The sequence below is a fragment of the Eumetopias jubatus genome, unplaced genomic scaffold (assembly GCF_037043125.1).
Source record: "Eumetopias jubatus isolate StellerSeaLion01/CBP00866 unplaced genomic scaffold, mEumJub1_p1.0 scaffold_7, whole genome shotgun sequence".
In the NCBI taxonomy this organism is placed as follows: Eukaryota; Metazoa; Chordata; class Mammalia; order Carnivora; family Otariidae; genus Eumetopias; species Eumetopias jubatus.
Genome location: NW_028274813.1, coordinates 33,014,353 through 33,033,554, shown reverse-complemented (window position 1 = coordinate 33,033,554; position 19,202 = coordinate 33,014,353). Strand labels below are relative to the sequence as shown.

Sequence of the window (19,202 nt, the reverse complement as noted above, 5' to 3'; positions counted from 1 at the left end):
GTGTTGTCATACATCGTGGCTGGGAGAATTAAACACGTCCGTGCAACTCCACTGTGGGATGACACCTGGAAGCTTGTGCCTGGTTTCTACTGGACTTTGCTTGTTCTCCTTTTCTCTTTGCTTATTTCAGTCTGTATTCTTTTGCTATAATTAGCCATCACTGAGTGTAACAGCTTTTCTGAGACCTGTGAGTCCTTTCAGTGAATCATCTCCCAGAAAGTAGTCCTGAGGACCCCTGACACACAGGGCATCAATAGATATGTGCAAGAATATTTATGGAAGCTTTGTTTGTAATTCCTCAAACCTGGCAAAATTAGTGACTAGTATTGCATTACTCTTACTGGTTTTGATAATTGTACTATGGTTGTATAAGATGTTAACATTAGGAGAAGCTGGTTGAAGGGCATAAAGGAACTCTCTTTTTGCAACTTGTTTGGTGGGTCTAAGATTATTTCAAAATAAAAAGTTAAAAAAAAGAGTGGTTTGAGGTGCTTTTATATGCATAAATTGGCTCTGGCAGCTCATAGAGAAATGCCATTGGTTGTATGTAGAGAAAGAAAGTAGTGGCCAGAAGGGGATTTACTTTTGCTAAAGCATTGGATCTCACTGAATTAGTCGTCTGGTCATATAGATATTACCTCACACTGCTCATCATCTTTCAACAAATCTAGCTGGCTACATTTGCAAAATATATTCAGTACCTGATTACTTCCCGTCACATTCAGTGTCATCATCTGTGTTCCTGGTGGTTAAGAGTGGCTTTGGAGTTAGATGTTGGTTTGAATCATAGCCTCACTGTTTGCTGGTTTTATGACCCTGAGTAAGTTATTTATCCTAGCTCTAGCTCTTAGTTTCCCATTTGAAAAACAGGGATAATAATATCTGACTCATGGGGGTGTGAGGATTAAATGAGATAATGTCTGTAATGTTCTTTGCACAACATTTGACACATTCAGTAAAAGGTAGCCATTAATTATTAATTTGAGTAGTTACCTCATTCCAGATGCTTGGTATATTTTACCTTTCTTCCAAATATTTTTCACAAAGCTGTAAGTTTCTCAGACAGAAACATCATGTGTTAACATTGTACCCTCTTTGAGCTGTTTTTTTGATGGATGCTGTTACTGCTGGACCCTCATACTGCCTGGTTAACTTACTTATTCTTTGGATCTCTGACTCTTCTTTTTCTTTTTAATTCAATTTTCAGCAATTGTGTACAGAACTCTGTGCAAGGCACTATGAGGTCATAAAGATAAAACATTGTCCTTAAGGCTTTTATAAATAAGTAGATTGTGGGAGACAGCTTTCTCGTATAATGGAGAATGAAATAAGTACAAGTATCCTCCACATTTTGAAAGTCTGTATTTTTGCTAACTGAAAGAAATATTTTCAGAGGATTTTCACTTTTATGAAAAAAGATGAAAAGTGAAAATAGCATTCAGCATTTGTTTTACAGTGAACCCTTATAGTGGCTGCGTGCATCCGAGCAGGGAGAGCAGCCCTGCCCAGCTCCTTCTCTCCGAACTACACTCAGCATTTCAGCATCAAGCCCCCAGAGCTTTGAACTGTGTCTGTGGGCATCTGTGCTTTATCTCAATTTATTTTGTGCATCTGTTAGCAAGATGTGTCCTAAGGTATCAGAAAAGCCTAAGAGAGATTATTTTTTGGGTCTGGGAATGCTCAAAACTTTTTCCATATAAATTAATAGTAATTGCTTCTTCACTTTATGCCTTTTTGGGTTATGAAAGGTTTCATAGGAATGCTGTACTTTTGGATAATGGGGGAAACCTGTATCTTGTCCACTGTTCTTTTTCTGCTTCTAGCAGTTATGTAAGTAGCTTTGTAGCCCTTCTCTGTCCTTTACTTTGGACTATAGATTACACAGAGAGAAATAAAGGTAGGGAGCTAGACCTTCATAGGCTCTATTTAAACTCTATCATGTCTAATCTTTTTTTTTTTTAAGATTTTATTTTTAAGTAATCTCTACATCCAATGTAGGGCTCAAACTCACAACTCCAAGATCAAGAGTCACATGCTCTACTGAGTGAGCCAACCAGACACCTCTATGATGTCTAATCTTGATCCTTATTGTATATTTTTATTCAGAAAGAGAGTGCTTTTTGGAGACAGATAGATAGTGATTAAACCGATAAAGCATAAGCATAATTCCAAAGTTATGTTGCTAAGAAAAAGTTAGAAATGAGAGCAAGTTGCAGGTCATAGTCTTTAGTGTTATTTTACATATGTTACACAATGCCTTGATGTGTTTGTAAAATTTTCCAGTTGAGGATCTTAAGGTGGCTGAGTGGAAAACTTTAATTTTCATGTGAGAACAAGGATGTAGACAAATGAGGTGATTTGTCAAAGATTCCTTAAGAAATCATTTGCATAACTGAATAATATCACTTGCTACTTCTTTCTGGGATTATTACTGCAATATCTTAATTGGTCTGCTTATCTCTTTTCTGTATAGGTACACACCACTGCTACATAGTTTTCTCAAAGTATATCTCTGATCACATCTTTCTCTGCTCAGAAGCATTGGGGGTTGGAGTTAAAAGGTGACTGTAGACATCGGAGGATGATCGTGTAACTTCTTTGTCCTTGGTCAGTTGATCTTTCAGTATAGGAATCTGGTCATGTGTTCCTGTAAATCTTAAGCATAGCATAGTCATTTTTGTACATACTTCCTTATCTCCTAAAGTGAGATAGATTTTAGGTAAAAGAAAGCAGTTTTTGCAAATCTCAGCCATGAGCAAAATTCCTTCGATGATTACGTGCTTATGTAACAGGGCTAATTAGAAGTTCCTAAGCTATAGGTCACAGCAGCGAGGGAAGTAGATGGAATATGGAGTCACACATGCTAAGTTTCTCCTTGTTACAAGTTTATTAAGTTAGTAAATTAATTCCTCTGATAGTTCATAATTTTAATAGAGTTCGAACTATTAGTTTTAACTTTTAGTTTTAAAACAGAAAACAACTTTACCCCAGTTAGAAGGTTTTCCGTTATTGATTATAAGAATTGAAGTAGGCAGTTAATTAACTTTGTAAGATTTAAAATTTTTTTCTATACATTTAATAGTCTATGTAAATATGTAATAGCTATAGTTGAAAGGTTTTACCTTCCAATACAAATGAGATAATTTAAAATAGAAGATATGAAAAATTAGATATTTCTCACTTGAACAGTTTGTTCCCTGTGCATTTTTTGCCTTTTGTTTATCCTTAATATTGAAAAAGATATAATCTTATCAATTTCACATTTTCTTATTTGTTTTGATTCTCTTAGTGTTGATTCAGTCTTTGCTGGGAGATTTTTTATTAAAAGTAAAACATTTAAATCAAATGGTAGCTCTTTAATCCTAACACTATCTTGATAGTCATAGGAGAGAAAAATGTGTAGGGTTAGAAAGAGAGCAAAGGCTCTTGTTCTTACCATTAATAGTTTGCAATTTTTAAAATTTAACTTTAAATTCTAAATTTAAATTTTAAAATTAAATTTTGATCATAAATGTTTGGGTTTTGAAGTCCCTTTTAAAATCAAGGACCTTGGGGTGCCTGGGTGGCTCAATTGTTAAGCGTCTGCCTTTGGCTCGGGTCATGATCCCAGGGTCCTGGGATCGAGCCCCCTATCGGGCTCCCTGCTCTGTGGGAAGCCTGCTTCTCCCTCTCCCACTCCCCCTGCTTGTGTTCCCTCTCTCGCTGTCTCTCTCTCTGTCAAAAAATAAATAAAATCTTTAAAAAAAAAAAGATCAAGGACCTTATTTAGTGTCTCGGAGTTTGTGTTAATTAGTTTACTAGCAAAAGTAAGTAGTTGTTGAAATTCTAGTTTATGTAAATAATCTACAAGCTTAAACGGCTGTTAATAACTATACTTCATCGAGGATTTACTTTTGTTTCAGGTTTCGTAGTGAGTATATTTCAAACATTTTTCATTTAATACTTTAAGTAACTTTGTGAGATAGGTTATATTATTCCTGTTTTATAGTTGAAGAAATTGAGGTTTATAAGGATTAAATAACTTTCCCAGAATTACACAGCTAGTAAGTGGGAGGGGTGGGGTTTGAACTCAGATCTGATTCCAACACACGTGTTCTTATTCACAATGGAACACTGCTTCTTAAAATAGTCAAAATTATTCTGCTCCCTTGCTTTTTATTGTTATACTAAAAGCTGTTCAGTACTTAGAATTTTCTCTTCCAAGCCTTTTTTCAATAGAAAGTCTCACACTTTGCTTTATGCTTTGACTGCTGTGTGCTTTGACTTGCATACTTGCAAGTATTTGATTGCTTTTTCAGCTTTGATTGCTTTTTTACCTACATATAAATCATACATGTATACTAGGAGTATAATTAATGCCTTTTATCTGCCAGTGAATATGGTAAAGACTTGTTGGGTTTCTGTATTCTCAAGCTGGAATTGCAACCTTGTAGCCTAAGTCCTGGGATAAATATGCTGTTTTAGGAAAATAATTCCTAAATAATTGTATTTTGGACCTCTCTTGGGGGAACATCTGAAGTACAGACAACCTCCTAAGATTCTGCTTTGAGATTTAATGAAAACTCAATACGTGCTGTGACTAGACAGGAGACATTTTAGTTTCATGGCCAGATGTGTCCAGTAAAATTGGCTGTTCATGAATTTAATTAAAAGTTCCTAGGAACTTACAACTTAAGGTAGTTTTTATAAGCATCATGACTCAAAGGACCTTTAGTGTATATGTTTGAGGGAGGGACAGCTCTGACCTGAAATGGAATAAAGCAATGCTTGTAGTTATGAGGACCAAAGTGAAATATTTTCAAGAAATACTAAAAACGTTATAATGTGAAAAGGTTTTTTTAGTGCTCTTAGCTTAAAGTTATTAAAATTGGTTTCATTTCTTAGACTATATTGAATGAATCTCTTTTTTTGTTTTGCTTTGTGATCTTTAGCTTAGTTTACTCGGTTGTCCAATAACATGGGCTAGGGCTGCCCTACAGCCTTGGAAATGACAGTTCTCTGTCCAACTATAGACCTTTCCTCTTACCTCTCTCTTCCAGTCTCTGGAAACCACGCTTTGAAAAGTAAACATTTTATAGAAACAGTATGATGCAGTGAAAGTACCTAGAATTTCAAGTCAGAAAATGTGATTTTCAGGACCAAGTGCATTTCAACTAGCTATGTGATTGTGGATCAGTCAGTTCTCATTTCTGAGCCTTAGTATCCCTTATCTGTAGGAAGGGGATAAAAAAAAAGCTCCTGCTTCATAAGGCTTAATATTATTATTACTAATAATGTTAGTAAATGAATAATAATAAAGATTGCTAGATTACTAACCTTTATAGAGGTTTTTACGGTTCACAAAGCACTTTTGTATGTAGTAATTTTATAGGAATATATATACTTACATATCTATGAAAGGATGTAAAATCTGAAGCACTATGTGAGTATAAGTCGATATTTTCATAACCAACTGAACCCGAATTAGTGTCTGTGTTCAGCTTCAGTTAGAATGTTGAATCAGGGTTTTTCAAATTTAGATAATGCACTTAACTTCTGCTTAGCTAAAATAGAAATTTTGGAAAGTCTTCTGACTAGTGTTAAGGTTTATTTTAAAATTAAATTGTAATTTCGTCTGGTTTCTATATTATTATTCTTATTACTTAAAGAAGTAGAGGCATTGACTCAGTAAAAATCATGAGTGGTCTGGAGTACTTAGGGGCTAGTGTCATTTTGGGAGTTACAGTGAGGTTCCTGCTATACCAAGAATAAATTATCATTTAGTGATAAATAAATGTGATTATTTAAAAATAAATATTTAACACTTTATGTTTACAAAGTACCCTGCAATTGTTAATTAGCCCACACCAATGTTTATCTCTACATAAAGGGTCGGGCGAGTGCCTTTATTGGCCAGTTTTGGGCAGAATTTCCAGATACCGTTGCGCCGACTCATTTTAACTCTGGAATTGGTTGATACTTGTCCGTATACCAAAAGGGATCTTCAAAGCTTACTCATTTGTTCAGTTGCTCCAGCACTTTCCTAGAGAGATTATTCTGAAGAAAAAAAAACTCTAGGAAAAAATATAAAATTTTTTCTGTGCATTTTGAAATAATGCACAGAACCTCACAGTTTCTAGGACCTAGAAGTTCTTTCTAAAGTGTAACCTAAATATTTCCCTTCAGAAGTTAAATAGGTAATATTTTTAGAGTAACCACCATTGAAAGCATTTTGTAATGAAATAGTCTTTGTTTTCAAGACTCTTATATATCTTATTAGTGGATATAAAACATATAGTTAAGAAAAGATCAACATGATATAAGATAGGAAATAATAAGTTTTAAGTAGCCCATATTGAACTCGAGTTGGAAGAGGCGAGTCCGGTCTCAAAATGGAGGTAAAACCGCCGCCGGGTCGCCCCCAGCCTGACTCTGGCCGTCGCCGCCGCCGCCGCCGCCGGGGGGGAGGAGGGCCATGATCCAAAGGAACCAGAGCAGTTGAGAAAACTGTTTATTGGTGGTTTGAGCTTTGAAACTACAGATGATAGTTTAAGAGAACATTTTGAAAAATGGGGTACACTTACAGATTGTCTGGTGATGAAAGACCCCCAAACAAAACGTTCCAGGGGTTTTGGTTTTGTGACTTACTCTTGTGTTGAAGAGGTGGATGCAGCAATGTGTGCCCGACCACACAAGGTTGATGGGCGTGTAGTGGAACCAAAGAGAACTGTTTCTAGAGAGGATTCTGTAAAGCCTGGTGCCCATCTAACAGTGAAGAAAATTTTTGTTGGTGGTATTAAAGAAGACACAGAAGAATATAATTTGAGAGACTACTTTGAAAAGTATGGCAAGATTGAAACCATAGAAGTTATGGAAGACAGGCAAAGTGGAAAAAAGAGAGGATTTGCTTTTGTAACTTTTGATGATCATGATACAGTTGTTGTTGTTGTTCAGAAATACCACACTATTAATGGGCATAATTGTGAAGTGAAAAAAGCCCTTTCTAAGCAAGAAATGCAGTCTGCTGGATCACAAAGAGGTCGTGGAGGTGGATCTGGCAACTTCATGGGTCGTGGAGGAAACTTTGGAGGTGGTGGTAACTCTGGCCGTGGTGGAAACTTCGGTGGAAGAGGAGGCTATGGTGGCGGAGGTGGTGGCAGCAGAGGTAGTTATGGAGGAGGTGATGGTGGATATAATGGATTTGGAGGTGATGGTGGCAACTATGGTGGTGGTCCTGGATATAGTAGTAGAGGAGGCTATGGTGGTGGTGGACCAGGATATGGAAACCAAGGAGGCGGATATGGAGGTGGTGGTGGAGGATACGATGGTTACAATGAAGGAGGAAATTTTGGAGGTAACTATGGTGGTGGTGGGAACTATAATGATTTTGGAAATTATAGTGGACAACAGCAATCAAATTATGGACCCATGAAGGGGGGCAGTTTTGGTGGAAGAAGCTCGGGCAGTCCCTATGGTGGTGGTTATGGATCTGGTGGTGGAAGTGGTGGATATGGTAACAGAAGGTTCTAAAAAAAATTCAGAAGAAAAGGGCTACAGTTCTTAGCAGGAGAGAGCGAGGAGTTGTCAGGAAAGCTGCAGGTTACTTTGAGACAGTCGTCCTAAATGCATTAGAGGAACTGTAAAAATCTGCCACAGAAGGAACGATGATCCATAGTCAGAAAAGTTACTGCAGCTTAAACAGGAAACCCTTCTTGTTCAGGACTGTCATAGCCACAGTTTGCAAAAAGTGCAGCTATTGATTAATGCAATGTAGTGTCAATTAGATGTACATTCCTGAGGTCTTTTATCTGTTGTAGCTTTGTCTTTTTCTTTTTCTTTTCATTACATCAGGTATATTGCCCTGTAAATTGTGGTAGTGGTACCAGGAATAAAAAATTAAGGAATTTTTAACTTTTCAAAAAAAAATAAGTTTTAAGTAAGTGGTTGTGGCAGGTACTGTTTCCATCCTCCACTTTTTACTAGAACCCTGGTTGTGTTTCAGTGGCAGTGTGTCCAACTTAGCTAAAAGTTCTCATGGCAATCATGTTCCCTGATTTCCCAGGTAATTTGGCAGCAGGAGGTAGCCATGTAACCCAGTTCTGGCCAATGATATCTGTTTTAGTTCTTTATTGCTGCTTAATAAATTATTCCAAAATGTAGTGACTTAAAACAATGATTATCATTTATTGTTTCTCATATGGGTCAGGAATTCAGATAGGGGCAGTGGGATGGCTTATTTCTACTCCATTATGTCTGAGGCCTCAGCTAGAAGACTCTAAGACTGGGGGCTGGAATCTTACGAAGACTTGCTCATGTTGTTTGGCATTTAATGCTTGTGTCTGCCAGGGGCCCAGCTGCAACATTTATACTTGGTCTTAACATGTTCACTGGGTTCTGAGAGTTTCCCAAGGGAGAGAGCCCCAGATGGAAGCTGCATTCTTTTTATGACCCTGCCTCAGAAGTCACATAGCATCATTTCTGCTGTATTGTGTTGGTTGACACCATCACAAGTCCCCACCCAGAGGCAAAGGGAGAGAACATGACCTCTCACTTAGAGATCTCTATCACACCATGAAAAGAACATATGGGATGGGATAAATATATTGGTGTGGCCTATTTCGAAAATACAGTTTGCTACAACATTTAAGGGAAGGCTTCTTAGTGGGGAGAAAGAAGCTTCTAGGAAAGCTTTTACTTAACAGATAAAAGGGAAGTGATATTCTGGCATGGTCCTTCAATGCTTATCCCTTTTTGCCTTGAAGGAGCAGCAACTATCTTGTGCCCGTGATGTAATAAACTGAAGTGCTAAGGATGTTGGTGTCATTGGATGTCAGCCCTGGACGCTCTGCTTCCAGACTTTTTCTTCTGTGAGGCAAATAAATACCTTTTAGGTTGGAGGGGAAGTAATAATCAGGTTAAGCAGATTCTTGGAGGCCAGAGATACTTCTTTTTCCTTTTGTAGGAAGTTAGATCCCTAGAACTTATCTTATAACTGAAGACTTGTGCTCTTGACCAACATTTCCCCATTTCCACCATTCCAGCTTCTGCTAACCTCTATTCTACTCTCAGTTTCTATGAATCCAACCTTTTTTTTTTTAATATTCCATGTATAAGTAAGATCATAAAGTATTTGTCTTTCTCTGTCTGACTTATTTCACTTAGCACAATGTCCTCCAGGTTCATCCATGTTGTCACAAATGGCAGAATTTCCTTCTTTCTCATGGCTGAATAATATTCACACACCCCATGTCTTCTTCATCCATTCATCAGTTGGCAAACTCTTAGATTGTTTCTGTATCTTGGCTATTGAGAATAATAATACCATTTAATTTTTTTTTATATTTCACTAGATTTGTGTAGTGCTAGATTTATGCAGTAACTTGGATTAGGTACCAATTAGAAATCAAGTTGAAAAGCATAGACCTAAATCTGAAGATAGTCTTATATAATGAATTATATTATGTATTGTAGATCTGATTTTGAAATAGTTCTTCCTTTATAATGTTAATGCTGAATAAAAGATGAGATCCTTATGAAATAGTGAGCCCAGTCTGTAAAATGATCAAATTTCTTTAGTATTAATCGTTTTTAAAAATGTCTCATCTGTTAGTGAATTATGACTGAGGTTTTTGCCAAGTTTTTCTTAGGAACAACTTTGTGCAAGCATTGAGCCCATACAGTTGACTCCAACCTTTGCTTTCTGTTTACTAGCAAAGAGTACCTCTTGAAAAGAACATTACATTTCCTGAGTCTAGGAGTTCTGTGAAGTAGAGCAGCATTAAGGATCAGACCAGGCAGTCTGCATTTTGGTATTGCTTTCTGCATTTATATGATCCTGATTTTTGTTGAAACTGAACAGATGTTTGGAATTTGTGACATGTGGCTATGTCATTTTTAGACGTTTTCTCTGCAAGTTCTTGCTCTGTATTATTAGAGGGAAGGTTTTTTGTTTGTATGTTTGTTTGTTTAGTTTAGTTTTTTAACAGTTTTATTCAGGTATAATTTTTGTACCATGAAATTGACCTGGGATGAGTTTTGCTTCTCTGAAAAGATTGATAGATTCAAGACCAAAGGCCATATTTTTTCACCCACTCATTTATTCATTTGTATATCCCACAATATGAATTTATTTCTTACTTTATTATTAGACTACTATATACCCTGTTACTGTTATTATTCTTATTATGCTACAATTTTATATATTTTGAAATAATTAACTTCTTTGTCATTTTATGTTGATAAAGCATTTTGAAATTATTTTTATAGTTATACTCTAATATAAATTCTAATAGATGAAGGAGCTTAGGAAGCCATTCTGCAGAATGCGGTAAAGATTTTATTTTATTTATTTTATTTTTATTTTTTTTAATGGTTTTATTTATTTGACAGAGAGAGACACAGCAAGAGAGGGAACACAAGCAGGGGGAGTGGGAGAGGGAGAAGCAGGCTTCCCGCAGAGCAGGGAGCCCGATGCAGGGCTCGATCCCAGGACCCCGGGATCATGACCTGAGCTGAAGGCAGACGCTTAACGACTGAGCCACCCAGGTGCCCCAGAATGCGGTAAAGATTTTAAAGATGTCCCAATATAACAGGATTTCTAAAAGCAGGAAAAGTTGATGCAGTGGATTTAGAATCAAATGATAGCATTGGTGGGATGAGGGAGGATATTCAACCTTAGAATGAAGCTGACATTTTGGGAAACACACATCTGGTCTAAAAGACAGCAGTTTGCAAGGGCCTTGGGTCAGACAAGCCTTGGGTCCTTGGTGACATTATTGACCAGTTTTATCCTGGGTTTCCAGATGGATTAGTCTATGTATTTCCATATGGTTTAAGTCCTTGGTATTGAAGTTGTGGTCCATGGACTGGGAGCATCAGCATCACCTGTGAGCTTCTTGAAAATGAAGAATTTCAGTCCCTCCCCTAGTATTACTGAATCAGAATCTCCATTTTAATAGTATCCCTAGATGCTTCATATGTGCACAAAAGCTGGAGAAGTGTTGCTTTAAGCCACTTTGAATCGGGTCTTTATTTACTTGTAACTGAAAGCATCCTAATATGACGCTCTAGATTTTGTTTCTCTAAAGAGCTAGAACCTCCTCCCTTCATGCCGTATAAAAATAATGGGGAAGTGCACACCACTTCTGATTGTAATAGAAATAGCATTTATTGGATCATGATACAGAGTTTTAAGAATTCTCATCACACTTTGACTGATATATTTGGGGGAGTGGTTATAGTTAGATGAAACCGAAAGCTGTAGTCCTTACCGCTTGTGGTCAGAAAGACCCTAATGTTATTTTTGGCAAGTCAGGACATATAAGCTTAGCAATGCTGGCTGAAAGTCAGCTTTGAGAGTTGAGTTTCACCTCCCTCAGGATTACCCCTTCTCATTCTCTTCTCAGCTCTGTTTCTGTTTCATTTAATTGACGTTTTGTACTATACTTCTATTCTGTTAATCTCGGTGAAGTGACTCTAGCAGTTTGCAAACTGCTGTCTTTCAGACCAGATGTGTGTTTCAGTTACATGAATAGAGAAAATAATTTCATTCCTCTGCCTTAAATTGTAAATTATCTGATATATGAGCGTTAAGGATAGCATGAGTAAATTTAATCCACTAGCAGTCTAAGAATTTTATTTGAGATTTTTTTCTACTTTTTATGCAGAATTAGATGCAGCATTCCAAAAAGGCAAAACATATTATAAACTTGGACTTCTTGTTTGTTCATTTTTCTAGAGGCCTTAATGAGCCTGTTGCAGCATAAATTGGATGATCCCATTCACAAATTAGGTTATCATTTCTATAATTAATTGAGAATAAACTTTCTGTGGTGGCCTTTACAGTGAGAATTACCAAAGGTCTGTATTCACTCAGAAAGGTCTTAGCTGTGAAAGGAGTACTTTTAAGGGAACTGCAACTATGCTGATTGATTATATTGTTGTTACTTGTTGAGTTTTACTTTGTGCTAGGCATTATGCTAATTACAGTGAAAATTTATCTCTGACCCTTACAGTTACCCTCAAAAGTAGATCATTTTATCCCTATTTTATTTTTTTATTTTTTTTAAATTTTTATTGTTATGTTAATCACCATATATTACATAATTTGTTTTGGTGTACTGTTCCATGATTCATTGTTTGTTCATAACACCCAGTGCTCCATGCAGAATGTGCCCTCCTCAATACCCATCACCAGGCGAACCCATCCCCCCACCCTCCTCCCCTCTAGAACCCTTTTGTTGACTTTTTCAGAGTCCATCATCTCTCCTGGTTCGTCTCCCCCTCTGACTTACTCCCCTTCATTCTTCCTCTCCTGCTATCTTCTTTTTCTTTTTTCTTAAAATATGTTGCGTCATTCGCTTCAGAAGTACAGATCTGTGATTCAACAGTCTTACACAATTCACAGTGCTCACCGTAGCACATATCTTCCCCAATGTCCATCACCCACCCACCCCATCCCTCCCACCCCCAACCACTCCAGCAACCCTCAGTTTGTTCCTGAGATTAAGAATTCCTCATATCAGTGAGGTCATATGATACATGTCTTTCTCTGATTGACTTATTTCACTCAGCATAACACCCTCCAGTTCCATCCATGTCGTTGCAAATGGCAAGATCTCATTCCTTTTGATGGCTCCATAATATGCCATTGTGTATATATACCACATCTTCTTTATCCATTCATCCGTCGATGGACATCTTGGCTCTTTCCACAGTTTGGCTATTGTGGACATTGCTGCTATAAACATTGGAGTGCACGTACCCCTTCGGGTCCCTACATTTGTATCTTTGGGGTAAATACCCAGTAGTGCAATTGCTGGATCGAATGGTAGCTCTAATTTCAACTGTTTGAGGAACCTCCATACTGTTTTCCAGAGTGGTTGCACGAGCTTGCATTCCCACCAACAGTGTAGGAGGGTTCCCCTTTCTCCACATCCCCGCCAACATCTGTCGTTCCCTGACTTGTTAATTTTAGCCATTCTGACGGGTGTGAGGTGGTATCTCATTGAGGTTTTGATTTGGATTTCCCTGATGCCGAGTGATGTTGAGCACTTTTTCATGTGCCTGTTGGCCATTTGGATGTCTTCTTTGGAAAAATGTCTGTTCATGTCTTCTGCCCATTTCTTGATTGGATTATTTGTTCTTTGGGTGTTGAGTTTGATAAGTTCTTTATAGATTTTGGATACTAGCCCTTTATCTGATATGTCATTTGCAAATATTTTCTCCCATTCTGTCGGTTGTCTTTTGGTTTTGTGGACTGTTTCTTTTGCTGTGCAAAAGCTTTTTATCTTGATGAAATCCCAATAGTTCATTTTTGCCCTGGCTTCCTGTGCCTTTGGTGATGTTTCTAGGAAGAAGTTGCTGCGGCTGAGGTCGAAGAGGTTGCTACCTGTGTTCTCCTTTAGAATTTGGATGGACTCCTGTCTCACGTTTAGGTCTTTCAACCATTTGGAGTCTATTTTTGTGTGTGGTGTAAGGAAATGGTCCAGTTTCATTCTTCTGCATGTGGCTGTCCAATTTTCCCAACACCATTTGTTGAAGAGACTGTCTTTTTTCCACTGGATATTCTTTCCTGCTTTGTCAAAGATAAGTTGACCATAGAGTTGAGGGTCCATTTCTGGGCTCTCGATTCTGTTCCATTGATCTATGTGTCTGTTTTTGTGCCAGTACCATACTGTCTTGATGATGACAGCTTTGTAATAGAGCTGGAAGTCCGGAATTGTGATGCCGCCAGCTTTGCTTTTCTTTTTCAATATTCCTCTGGCTATTCGGGGTCTCTTCTGGTTCCATACAAATTTTAGGATTATTTGTTCCATTTCTTTGAAAAAAGTGGATGGTATTTTGATGGGGATTGCATTGAATGTGTAGATTGCTCTAGGTAGCATTGACATCTTCACAATGTTTGTTCTTCCAATCCATGAGCATGGAACGTTTTTCCATTTCTTTGTGTCTTCTTCAATTTCTTTCCTGAGTATTTTATAGTTTTCTGAGTACAGATCCTTTGCCTCTTTGGTTAAATTTATTCCTAGGTATCTTATGGTTTTGGGTGCAATTGTGAATGGGATCAACTCCTTGATTTGTCTCTCTTCTGTCTTGTTGTTGGTGTATAGGAATGCCACTGATTTCTGTGCATTGATTTTATAGCCTGCTACTTGACTGAATTCCTGTATGAGTTCTAGCAGTTTTGGGGTGGAGTCTTTTGGGTTTTCCACATAAAGTATCATATCATCTGCAAAGAGTGAGAGTTTAACTTCCTCTTTGCCGATTTGGATGCCTTTGATTTCTTTTTGTTGTCTGATTGCTGTGGCTAGGACTTCTAATACTATGTTGAATAGCAGTGGTGAGAGTGGACATCCCTGCCGCGTTCCTGACCTTAGGGGAAAAGCTCTCAGCTTTTCCCCATTGAGAATGATATTCACTGTAGGTTTTTCGTAGATGGCTTTTATGATATTGAGGTATGTACCCTCTATCCCTATACTCTGAAGAGTTTTGATCAAGAAAGGATGCTGTACTTTGTCAAATGCTTTTTCTGCATCTATTGAGAGGATCATATGATTCTTGTTCTTTCTTTCGTTAATGTATTGTATCACATTGATTGATTTGCGGATGTTGAACCAGCCTTGCAGCCCAGGGATAAATCCCACTTGGTCGTGGTGAATAATCCTTTTAATGTACTGTTGGATCCTATTGGCTAGTATTTTGGTGAGAATTTTTGCATCCATGTTCATCAAGGATATTGGTCTGTAATTCTCCTTTTTGATGGGATCTTTGTCTGGTTTTGGGATCAAGGTAATGGTGGCCTCATAAAATGAATTTGGAAGTTTTCCTTCCATTCCTATTTTTTGGAACAGTTTCAGGAGAATAGGTATTAATTCTTCTTTAAATGTCTGATAGAATTCCCCTGGGAAGCCATCTGGCCCTGGGCTTTTTTTCTTGGGAGATTTTTGATGACTGCTTCAATTTCCTTAGTGGTTATAGGTCTGTTCAGGTTTTCTATTTCTTCCTGGTTCAGTTTTGGTAGTTGATACATCTCTAGGAATGCACCCATTTCTTCCAGGTTATCTAATTTGCTGGCATAGAGTTGCTCGTAATATGTTCTTATAATTGTTTGTATTTCTTTGGTGTTGGTTGTGATCTCTCCTCTTTCATTCATGATTTTGTTGATTTGGGTCATTTCTCTTTTCTTTTTGATCAGTCTGGCCAGGGGTTTATCAATCTTGTTATCTTGTTAATTCTTTCAAAGAACCAGCTCCTAGTTTCGTTGATCTGTTCTACTGTTCTTTTGGTTTCTATTTCATTGATTTCTGCTCTGATCTTTATTATTTCTCTTCTCCTGCTGGGTTTAGGCTTTATTTGCTGTTCTTTCTCCAGCTCCTTTAGGTGTAGGGTTAGATTGTGTATTTGAGACCTTTCTTGTTTCTTGAGAAAGGCTTGTATTGCTATATACTTTCCTCTCAGGACTGCCTTTGCTGTATCCCAAAGATTTTGGACAGTTGTGTTTTCATTTTCATTGGTTTCCATGAATTTTTTTAATTCTTCTTTTATTTCCTGGTTGACCCATTCATTCTTTAGTAGGATGCTCTTTAGCCTCCATGTATTTGAGTTCTTTCCGACTTTCCTCTTGTGATTGAGTTCTAGTTTCAAAGCATTGTGGTCTGAAAATATGCAGGGAATGATCCCAATCTTTTGGTACCGGTTGAGACCTGATTTGTGACCTAGGATGTGATCAATTCTGGAGAATGTTCCATGGGCACTAGAGAAGAATGTGTATTCCATTGCTTTGGGATGGAATGTTCTGAATATGTCTGTGAAGTCCATTTGGTCCAGTGTGTCATTTAAAGTCTTTATTTCCTTGTTGATCTTTTGCTTAGAGGATCTGTCCATTTCAGTCAGGGGGGTGTTAAAGTCCCCCACTATTATTGTATTGTTGTCAATGTGTTTCTTTGCTTTTGTTATTAATTGCCTTATATAATTGGCTGCTCGCACGTCGGGGCATAGATATTTACAATTGTTAGATCTTCTTGTTGGATAGACCCTTTAAGTAGGATATAGTGTCCTTCCTCATCTCTTATTACAGTCTTTGTTTTAAAATCTAGTTTGTCTGATATAAGGATTGCCACCCCAGCTTTCTTTTGGTGTCCATTAGCATGGTAAATGGTTTTCCACCCCCTCACTTTCAATCTGGGGGTGTCTTTGGGTCTAAAATGAGTCTCTTGCAGACAGCATATGGATGGGTCTTGTTTTTTAATCCAATCTGATAGCATTGAGCCCATTTACATTCAGGGTAACTATTGAAAGGTATGAATTTAGTGCCATTGTATTGCCTGTAAGGTGAGTGTTACTGTATATTGTCTGTGTTCCTTTCTGATCTTTGCTGCTTTTAGGCTCTCTCTTTGCTTAGAGGACCCCCCTCAATATTTCTTGGAGGGCTGTTTTCGTGTTTGCAAATTCCTTTAGTTTTTGTTTGTTCTGGAAGCTTTTTATCTCTCCTTCTATTTTCAATGACAGCCTAGCTGGATATAGTATTCTTGGCTGCATATTTTTCTCGTTTAGTGCTCTGAAGATATCTTGCCAGTCCTTTCTGGCCTGCCAGGTCTCTGTGGATAGGTCTGTTGCCAGTCTAATATTTTTACCATTGTAGGTTACATATCTCTTCTCCCGAGCTGCTTTCAGGATTTTCTCTTTGTCTCTGAGACTCATAAGTTTTACTATTAGATGTCGGGGTGTTGACCTATTTTTATTGATTTTGAGAGGGGTTCTCTGTGCCTCCTGGATTTTGATGCCTGTTTCCTTCCTCACATTGGGGAAGTTCTCTGCTATTATTTGCTCCAATATACCTTCTGCCCCTCTCTCTCTTTCTTCTTCTTCTGGGATCCCAGTTATTCTAATGTTGTTTCGTCTTATCGAATCACTTATCTCTCGAATTCTGCCCTCGTGATCCTGTAGTTGTTTCTCCCTCTTTTTCTCAGCCTCTTTACTTTCCATCATTTGGTCTTCTATATCACTGATTCTCTCTTCTGCCTCATTTATCCTAGCATTTAGTGCCCCCATTTTTGATTGCACCTCATCAATAGCCTTTTTGATTTCAACTTGGTTAGATTTTAGTTCTTTTATTTCTCCAGAAAGGGTTTCTCTAATAACTTCCACGCTTTTTTCAAGCCCAGCTAGTATCTTTAAAGTCATGATTCTGAACTCTAGGTCTGACATCGTACTAATGTCCGTATTGAGTAGGTCCCTGGCTGACGGTACTACCTCTTGTTCTTTTTGCTGAGGTGATTTTTTTCGTCTTGTCATTTTGTCCAGAGGAGAATAGATGAATGAGAGAACAAAATGCTAACAGGTTTACAACGTCCCCAGCAAATATACTGTATACAAATCAGAAAAGACCTGAAAGCAGGGGAAAAGAAAGGGAAAGAAAGAAAAAAGAAAGAGAAAAAAAAAAAAGAAAAAAAAAGAAAAAAACAAAAACAGAACAATACAAAAAAAGGCAGAATATGATCAAATATGATCAGGCTAGTGCATAGATCAGTGCCACACACTAGATTTTGGGCGTATTTTGGTCTGTTAGAAAAAAGTGCCTCCTAAAATTTTAAAGGAAGAAAGACATATATGTACAAAATAAGGGTTGATACAATGAAGGGATAGAAGATGACTGTAAAGATGAAAATTATAAAAGATTTTATAAAAGGACTTGATAAGATAAGAAGTTGTTTGAAAAAAGAAAGAAGATTTAAAAAAAAAAAAAAAGAAAAAAGGGAGAGAATGTGATCAGGCAGGAGACTAGAACAGAACCATACACTAGTGATTTAGGGTATATTTTTATCTGTTAGAAGAAACTGTATCTCAAAATTTTAAAGAGAGAACAACTTATATATGTATATGCCAAAAATAAGGGTAACTACTATGAAGGGATAAAATATGACTCTAAAAATGAAAAATAAAAAAAAAATTTTTTTAAAAAGATTGATAAGATGTTGGTTGAAAAAGGGAAAAAGAAAAAGAAAAAAAAACAGTTAACAAAAATTAACTTTGATGAACTAATGAATCATGGTAAAAAAAAGCCGTGAATTCTATGTGCAGTATTCCCCTAGCGCTGGAGTTCTCCCGTTCTCCTTGATCGGTAAACTTGGTCTTGGCTTGCTGGCTGTTCGTGCTGATCTTCTGGGGGAGGGGCCTGTTGCTGTGGTTTCCAAATGTCTTTGCCGGAGGCTGAATTGCCCCGCCCTTGTCGGTCCCGGCTAAGCAAGCTGCTCGGGTTTGATCTCAGGAGCTTTTGTTCCCTGCAAGCTCTCCGTACAGCCTTGGAGGACCAGGGCAGAAATGGTGGCCTCCCAAATCTCCACCCGGAGGAGCTGAGAACTCGGGGCCCCGCTCCTCAGTGCGCCCCCAGAGAAAAGCAGTCACTCCTTTGTCCCCGGTCTCCGGCCGCACTCCGTGCTCACCCGGCCTGTGACCGAGCGTTTGTATCTCTGGCACCCGACCCCGTGTGGAGTCTCCAAACCCAGCAGATCCCTGCGGTGCGTTCCCGCGCCGCTCCTCCCTGGGAAGGAAGGGGAGTCTCCCCGGATCTGCCGCCTGTTGAGTCCCTGCTGCAGGAGCAGTGGCCCGACTGGGCCGCGGATCACAGTTTATGGCCACCCCGAGCTGAGAGCCCGCGCCTCGGCTCCGTCTCTGCAGTTGGCTTCCCTGCTCCGATACCTGGGAGCTCTGGCGCACTCAGGCTCCCCCGGTCTTTCTGTGACCCCAAGGGTCCTGAGACCCCACTGTCCCGCGAGGGTTCCAGCCCTGCTTAGCCACTGGAGCGACGTCCCTCAGCGGAGCCGACTTCTAAAAGGTCCGATTTTGTGCTCCGCGGCTCTAGCACTTGCCAGAAGTGGCCGGCCGGAGGCCCCTCCCCCGCTGTCTATCCTCCCGAATATCGCCTCCGATTCACTTCTCTGCACGTCCTACCTTCCAGTAAGTGGTCGCTTCTCTGTTCAGAGAGTTGTTGCTACTCTCCTCTTTGATCTCCTGTTGAGTTCGTAGGTGTTCAGAATGGTTTGATCCCTATTCAGCTGAATTCCTGAGACCAGGTGAAATCTAGGTCTTCTACTCCTCTGCCATCTTGCTCCGCCCCCCATTTTATCCCTATTTTAGACATGATAACATTGAGTCTAGAGAGATTAAGTAGCACTTCTAAGAGCATACAGTTAAGAGTCCAGGACTGGTACTCCCAAGCTCAT

At 38.5% G+C, this 19,202-nt stretch overlaps 2 protein-coding genes across 5 annotated transcripts in view; both read left to right on the top strand.

Annotated features, from left to right (window-relative positions):
• Positions 1 to 19,202, top strand: part of RAD51B (RAD51 paralog B) — a 567,235-nt gene that overhangs the window by 56,336 nt on the left and 491,697 nt on the right. The gene's annotated exons all lie outside the window — the stretch shown is intronic.
• Positions 6,334 to 7,784, top strand: LOC148163866 (heterogeneous nuclear ribonucleoprotein A3-like). Of its 2 annotated transcripts, XM_088024567.1 has the most exons (2): positions 6,334 to 6,377; positions 6,451 to 7,784. In XM_088024567.1, the coding sequence occupies exons 1-2, from the start codon at positions 6,372 to 6,374 to the stop codon at positions 7,507 to 7,509; spliced, it is 1,065 nt and encodes a 354-aa protein (XP_087880693.1). In that variant the 5' UTR covers positions 6,334 to 6,371; the 3' UTR covers positions 7,510 to 7,784. The 2 variants fall into 2 exon arrangements, with proteins under 2 accessions (XP_087880693.1, XP_087880692.1); XM_088024566.1 differs by lacking the exon at positions 6,334 to 6,377 and having other exon boundaries at positions 6,432 to 7,784.